This window comes from Eptesicus fuscus, chromosome 15 (genome assembly GCF_027574615.1).
Source record: "Eptesicus fuscus isolate TK198812 chromosome 15, DD_ASM_mEF_20220401, whole genome shotgun sequence".
Classification (NCBI taxonomy): domain Eukaryota; kingdom Metazoa; phylum Chordata; class Mammalia; order Chiroptera; family Vespertilionidae; genus Eptesicus; species Eptesicus fuscus.
This window is the reverse complement of record NC_072487.1, coordinates 79,130,260-79,137,186: the sequence shown is the minus strand read 5'-3', so window position 1 is coordinate 79,137,186 and position 6,927 is coordinate 79,130,260. Positions and strand designations below refer to the sequence as shown.

Sequence of the window (6,927 nt, the reverse complement as noted above, 5' to 3'; positions counted from 1 at the left end):
AGCTCACGCTGGGCAGCGATGGAGTCCTCTTTGGGGCAGTCATGGGGGCACACACACACCCCCGCTGTCGCCCCACACACACACCCCCTGTCGCCCCCCACACACACCCCCTGTCGCCCCCCACACACACCCCTGTCGCCCCCCACACACACCCCCTGTCGCCCCGCACCGCCCATCACCCCGCGGCCCAGGAAAGACTCAGGGCAGCGGGTGTGGTCAGGGGTTTATTGGGGCCAGTGCTGCTGGCCCGGGGCAGGGGCAGGGGCAGGAGGGGCGGGAGGGGCTCCCAGCATCTGGCCTGGGGACAGGGCTCCTAGATCAGCTCCTGCGACACAGAAGGGGGCGCTCAGGGCGGCCGGCTCCCAGGGCCCCGGGGCAGCGGGCAGGACCGCGTGGGGGGCTGGGCGTCCCGGCTGCCTGGGGTCAAGCAGAGCCCAGCAGTTCCTCTGCCTGCAGAGCAGCTGGCAGCCCCACCTCGGGGCCGTGTTGAGGCCGAGGGGCCCACGGGTGGTGGTGGGCGAGGGTGGGACATGGGGGCCTGAGACGGTGCCACAGGGCCCCTCCAGGCCGGACGTCAGCGTCCAGCAGCCCTGACGCCTGCTACATGGAAAGGGGGACCCGGGCCCAGCACCCTCCCCCCCCACCCCCCGCAGCCAGCCTGCCCTTGCACCCCGCCTCCGGGTCCCGCCTGCATTCCGTGGTCACCACCCTGGAGGCCCGGGTCTAGCGGCGCCGGGTCCTGTGGGGCGGGGCCTCAGCGGGCAGAGCGGCCAGGCGAATGCTCACCTCCTTCAGGAGCTCGGCACACCGCCCTGTGGACGGGGCGTGTGAGGGGCTACGGACGCGCCCGGACCCCACCCGCAGCGTCCCCAGCCCATCGCCCGTCCCAAGGCCTGGGCTCACCGTGCCGGGCCACCAGGTAAAGCCCGGTGTCTGCCGTCAGCTCCCGGAACCGCCAGAAGCCGGGCTCATCCTGGTCCTCCAGGCTGCGAGCTGTGGGGGCAGCGGGCTGAGGGGGGCTGAGGGGCTGAGGGGGGCTGAGAGGAGGTGAGGGGGGCTGAGGGGGGCTGAGGGGCTGAGGGGGGCTGAGGGGGGCTGAGGGGCTGAGGGGGGCTGAGAGGAGGTGAGGGGGGCTGAGGGGGGCTGAGGGGCTGAGGGGGGCTGAGGGGGGCTGAGGGGCTGAGGGGGGCTGAGAGGAGGTGAGGGGGGCTGAGGGGGCCTGAGAGGAGGTGAGGGGGGCTGAGAGGAGGTGAGGGGGGCTGAGGGGCCTGAGGGGCTGAGCAGGGCCCAGCGGGGTTAGGGGTGGGGCGGCAGGACCCCGGCAGGACCCGGCGGGCCCCCCAGGCGCTTACTGAAGTACTTGAGCACGTGGAAGGCCTTGCCCTGCCAGTGGAGGGACAGCCGCAGGATGGCGTAGCGCTCGTAGTCCGTGTCAATCACATGGATTTCCCTGTGGCCTGGGGAGCAGGCGGAAGGGGCGAGGCTGTGCAGACCAGCACCCCTTGGGGTCAGACTCCATCCTCTCCACACCCACCACCCGACCGTCCATCATGCCAGGGTGGGGGATGGGCTAGAGTAGCCCTTGAAGGATGACAGGCTTATTGGTGAGAAAGTGGGAAAGTCGAGCGTGGAGAGGAGCGTAGGGAACAGAGTGGGGAACAGAGTGGGAACAGCATGGGGAACAGCACGGGGAACAGAGTGGGAACAGCACGAGGAACAGCACGGGGAACAGCACGGGGAACAGAGTGGGAACAGAGTGGGGAACAGAGTGGGAACAGCACAGGGAACAGAGTGGGAACAGCACAGGGAACAGCACAGGGAACAGAGTGGGAACAGAGTGGGAACAGCACAGGGAACAGAGTGGGAACAGCACAGGGAACAGAGTGGGAACAGCACAGGGAACAGCACAGGGAACAGAGTGGGAACAGCACGGGGAACAGAGTGGGAACAGCACAGGGAACAGAGTGGGAACAGAGTGGGAACAGCACAGGGAACAGAGTGGGAACAGCACAGGGAACAGAGTGGGAACAGCACGGGGAACAGAGTGGGAACAGAGTGGGAACAGCACAGGGAACAGAGTGGGAACAGCACAGGGAACAGAGTGGGAACAGCACGGGGAACAGAGGGGGAACAGCACAGGGAACAGAGTGGGAACAGCACGGGGAACAGAGTGGGGAACAGCACAGGGAACAGAGTGGGAACAGCACAGGGAACAGAGTGGGAACAGCACAGGGAACAGAGTGGGGAACAGCACGGGGAACAGAGTGGGAACAGCACGGGGAACAGAGTGGGGAACAGCACGGGGAACAGAGTGGGAACAGCACGGGGAACAGCACAGGGAACAGAGTGGGAACAGCACAGGGAACAGCACGGGGAACAGAGTGGGAACAGCACGGGGAACAGAGTGGGAACAGCACGGGGAACAGAGTGGGAACAGCACGGGGAACAGAGTGGGAACAGCACGGGGAACAGCACGGGGAACAGCACAGGGAACAGAGTGGGAACAGCACGGGGAACAGAGTGGGAACAGCACAGGGAACAGAGTGGGGAACAGCACGGGGAACAGCACGGGGAACAGAGTGGGAACAGCACGGGGAACAGAGTGGGAACAGCACAGGGAACAGAGTGGGAACAGCACAGGGAACAGAGTGGGAACAGCACGGGGAACAGAGTGGGAACAGCACGGGGAACAGAGTGGGGAACAGAGTGGGAACAGCACGGGGAACAGCACGGGGAACAGCACAGGGAACAGCACGGGGAACAGAGTGGGAACAGCACGGGGAACAGAGTGGGGAACAGCACGGGGAACAGAGTGGGAACAGCACGGGGAACAGCACGGGGAACAGCACAGGGAACAGCACGGGGAACAGAGTGGGGAACAGCACGGGGAACAGAGTGGGAACAGCACAGGGAACAGAGTGGGAACAGCACAGGGAACAGAGTGGGAACAGCACAGGGAACAGCACGGGGAACAGAGTGGGAACAGCACGGGGAACCGAGTGGGGAACAGCACGGGGAACAGAGTGGGAATAGCACGGGGAGGGAACAGCATGAGGAACAGAGTGGGAACAGCATGGGGAACAGAGTGGGAACAGCACGAGGAACAGCACGGGGAACAGAGTGGGAACAGCACAGGGAACAGCACAGGGAACAGAGTGGGAACAGCATGGGGAACAGAGTGGGAACAGCACAGGGAACAGAGTGGGAACAGCACGGGGAACAGAGTGGGAACAGCACGGGGAACAGAGTGGGAACAGCACAGGGAACAGAGTGGGAACAGCACGGGGAACAGAGTGGGAACAGCACGGGGAACAGAGTGGGAACAGCACGGGGAACAGCACGGGGAACAGAGTGGGAACAGCACGGGGAACAGAGTGGGAACAGCACGGGGAACAGCACGGGGAACAGCACAGGGAACAGCACGGGGAACAGAGTGGGAACAGCACAGGGAACAGCACGGGGAACAGAGTGGGAACAGCACAGGGAACAGCACGGGGAACAGCACAGGGAACAGCACGGGGAACAGAGTGGGAACAGCACAGGGAACAGAGTGGGAACAGCACGGGGAACAGCACGGGGAACAGCACAGGGAACAGAGTGGGGAACAGCACGGGGAACAGCACGGGGAACAGAGTGGGAACAGCACGGGGAACAGAGTGGGAACAGCATGGGGAACAGAGTGGGAACAGAGTGGGAACAGCACGGGGAACAGAGTGGGAACAGCACGGGGAACAGCATGGGGAACAGCATGGGGAACAGAGTGGGAACAGCACAGGGAACAGCACGGGGAACAGAGTGGGAACAGAGTGGGACCAGCACGGGGAACAGAGTGGAAACAGCACGGGGAACAGAGTGGGAACAGCACGAGGAACAGAGTGGGAACAGCACGGGGAACAGCACGGGGAACAGAGTGGGAACAGCACAGGGAACAGAGTGGGAACAGCACGGGGAACAGAGTGGGAACAGCACGGGGAACAGAGTGGGAACAGCATGGGGAACAGAGTGGGAACAGCATGAGGAACAGAGTGGGAACAGCACGGGGAACAGAGTGGGACCAGCACAGGGAACAGCACGGGGAACAGAGTGGGAACAGCACGGGGAACAGCACGGGGAACAGAGTGGGAACAGCACGAGGAACAGCACGGGGAACAGAGTGGGAACAGCACAGGGAACAGCACGGGGAACAGAGTGGGAACAGCATGGGGAACAGAGTGGGAACAGCACAGGGAACAGAGTGGGAACAGCACGGGGAACAGCACGGGGAACAGAGTGGGAACAGCACAGGGAACAGCACGGGGAACAGAGTGGGAACAGCACGGGGAACAGAGTGGGAACAGAGTGGGAACAGCACAGGGAACAGAGTGGGAACAGCACGGGGAACAGAGTGGGAACAGCACGGGGAACAGCATGGGGAACAGAGTGGGAACAGCACGGGGAACAGAGTGGGAACAGCACAGGGAACAGCACGGGGAACAGAGTGGGAACAGCATGGGGAACAGAGTGGGAACAGAGTGGGAACAGCACAGGGAACAGCACGGGGGACAGAGTGGGAACAGCACGGGGAACAGAGTGGGAACAGAGTGGGAACAGCACAGGGAACAGAGTGGGAACAGCACGGGGAACAGAGTGGGAACAGCACAGGGAACAGCACAGGGAACAGAGTGGGAACAGCACGGGGAACAGAGTGGGAACAGCACAGGGAACAGCACGGGGAACAGAGTGGGAACAGCACGGGGAACAGAGTGGGAACAGAGTGGGAACAGCACGAGGAACAGCACGGGGAACAGCACGGGGAACAGAGTGGGAACAGAGTGGGAACAGCACAGGGAACAGCACAGGGAACAGCACGGGGAACAGAGTGGGAACAGCACGGGGAACAGCACGGGGAACAGAGTGGGAACAGCACGGGGAACAGCACAGGGAACAGCACGGGGAACAGAGTGGGAACAGCACGGGGAACAGCATGGGGAACAGAGTGGGAACAGCACAGGGAACAGAGTGGGAACAGCACGGGGAACAGAGTGGGAACAGCACGGGGAACAGCATGGGAACAGCACGGGGAACAGAGTGGGAACAGCACAGGGAACAGAGTGGGAACAGCACGGGGAACAGAGTGGGAACAGCACAGGGAACAGAGTGGGAACAGCACGGGGAACAGAGTGGGAACAGCACAGGGAACAGCACGGGGAACAGAGTGGGAACAGCACGGGGAACAGAGTGGAAACAGCACGGGGAACAGAGTGGGAACAGCACGGGGAACAGCACGGGGAACAGAGTGGGAACAGCACGGGAACAGCACGGGGAACAGCACAGGGAACAGCAAGGCCACGTTGCTGGTGTGCAGGGCCACAGGGTTGTACCTGCAGCAACAGGACAACGTTCTTACCAGGAAAAACAAATCTCCCCGAAACATCGATCTCTGAGCCCACTATGTTTTCTGTCTCACAACTTCCTGAGCTGAAAGGCAGCAAAGCGCTCATTAGGAAAAGCCAGGCTCCGTCTCCTGCTGGGCACACTGGGCAGGGGGTGGGGCGTGTCCTCAGGAAGGACAGGGCGGAGCCCCCCCTCCACGGGGCTCCGTGACCAGGGAGCCACCTTCCCTGAAGCCCACTCCCTTCCTACACGTGGACGGGCGTCGTCAGCACCGATGCCGGTGAGAGGTGTGCTGCGAGCAGCCTGGGGTCGGTCTCAGAGGGGGAGGCGGGTCAAGGTCTTGGTGGCTGGCCCACCAGTGACGACACCGTCCAAACCCCAGTGCCACCTGGCGCACACCTGCTCCCCCCGACCCCCCACCCCACCCCACCCCCGGCTCCCTGTGAGCGCGAGGAGCAGCCCTACCTGTTGTACGCAGCCTTCACCGTCAGCTCGCCCCCGCTCAGGGTCAGGAACAAGGCCTCCGGCCGCTTCGGGGTCTTCAGTGCCAGGTTTTGGTTGGAAGCCACGCCGACTTCCCGCCAGAATCCCGCAATCTAGAGGGAGGGACAGAACCAAGGCCATCGGGGCAGCCGGACGGACAGAGAGGCAGGGGTGGGTCCCCCAGGCCCCGGGGAGGGAGCTGCCAGTTCTGAAAGGTCCGTGGACAGCAGCGCGAGGCTCGAGGCAAAGGAGCAGGTCGTCGCCCTTCGGAGGGGTCCCTCCTGGCATCAGCCGGCCGTGCCCACGGGACCCCCTCCCCCAGGCCTGTGTGCAGTCCCCGGGGAAGCACCTCTGCTGCTGCCTGCCCTTGGGAGGGACGCAGGAGGGCGGGGGTGGAGAGAGAGAGAGAGAGAGAGAGAGAGAGAGAGAGAGAGGCTGGAGAGGGCGCCAGCTGTAAAACCAGCCGGGAGCGCGTGGCCCTGTGGGGCCGTCGGCCCCCAGCAGCCTGTCCCCACGGAAGAGGCACAGCTCTGTCCTCCTTCACGGAAACTCTTGATCGTTTTTACAAACAGAAAAGAAGTTGTGTCCCCAGCGTCAGGTGGGGGCGACCTGGGTGGGTGCTGGGCCCCCCGTCGGGGCAGCTGCTCCGGCCTCAGCTGGGGGTGGGAGGGACGGGGACTGGAGTAGCTGGACACGGGGCCCCTCCCCACCCCCTCTCCCCAAGACGAGGCAGGGAAGCCACCTTCTGCAGGTCCAGGTCCTGCACGGCCACCTCCACCTGCACCAGGACCAGGCCCAGGATGGCGCCCAGCAGCCTGGCCCCCATCGCCGCCCAGCGCTCTCCACGCCGCCGCCCAGCACCCGTTTTATATCCCGGGGACAGCGTGTGACGCAATCGTCCGGCCACAGGCTGCCAGAGAAGCCTGCCTCTTCCGCAGCAGGGCCATCGGGCCGTGAGACGCCCACAGCCCCGCGGTGGCCGGCCTGGACAGGGGCGGCCGGGACAGCGTGGACGCGGCACAGGGCCCGTGGGGGCCTCAGAGCAGGAGGTCCCACCCCCACTGAGGCCAG

General features: G+C 64.4%; 1 protein-coding gene across 1 annotated transcript; it reads right to left on the bottom strand.

Annotated features, from left to right (window-relative positions):
* Window positions 1-723: 723 nt before the first annotated feature.
* Window positions 724-6,682, bottom strand: LCN8 (lipocalin 8). Its single transcript, XM_054726877.1, has 6 exons — window positions 6,599-6,682; window positions 5,839-5,969; window positions 5,387-5,457; window positions 1,353-1,457; window positions 904-993; window positions 724-812 (listed from the first exon to the last, which is right to left on the bottom strand). Exons 1-6 carry the CDS (start codon window positions 6,680-6,682, stop codon window positions 724-726), a joined length of 570 nt encoding a protein of 189 aa, XP_054582852.1.
* Window positions 6,683-6,927: the final 245 nt, after the last annotated feature.

Bases quoted from the DNA above. Each gene is read 5' to 3' on its own strand.
- LCN8 (XM_054726877.1), bottom strand. From the start codon at position 6,682: ATGGGGGCCAGGCTGCTGGGCGCCATCCTGGGCCTGGTCCTGGTGCAG. The intron at 5,458-5,838 runs GTAGGGCTGCTC...GCTGCCTTTCAG, and splicing joins GTGAAGGCTGCGTACAACAG to CTCAGGAAGTTGTGAGACAG. The intron at 813-903 runs GTGAGCCCAGGC...CCCCGTCCACAG, and splicing joins TTACCTGGTGGCCCGGCACG to GGCGGTGTGCCGAGCTCCTG.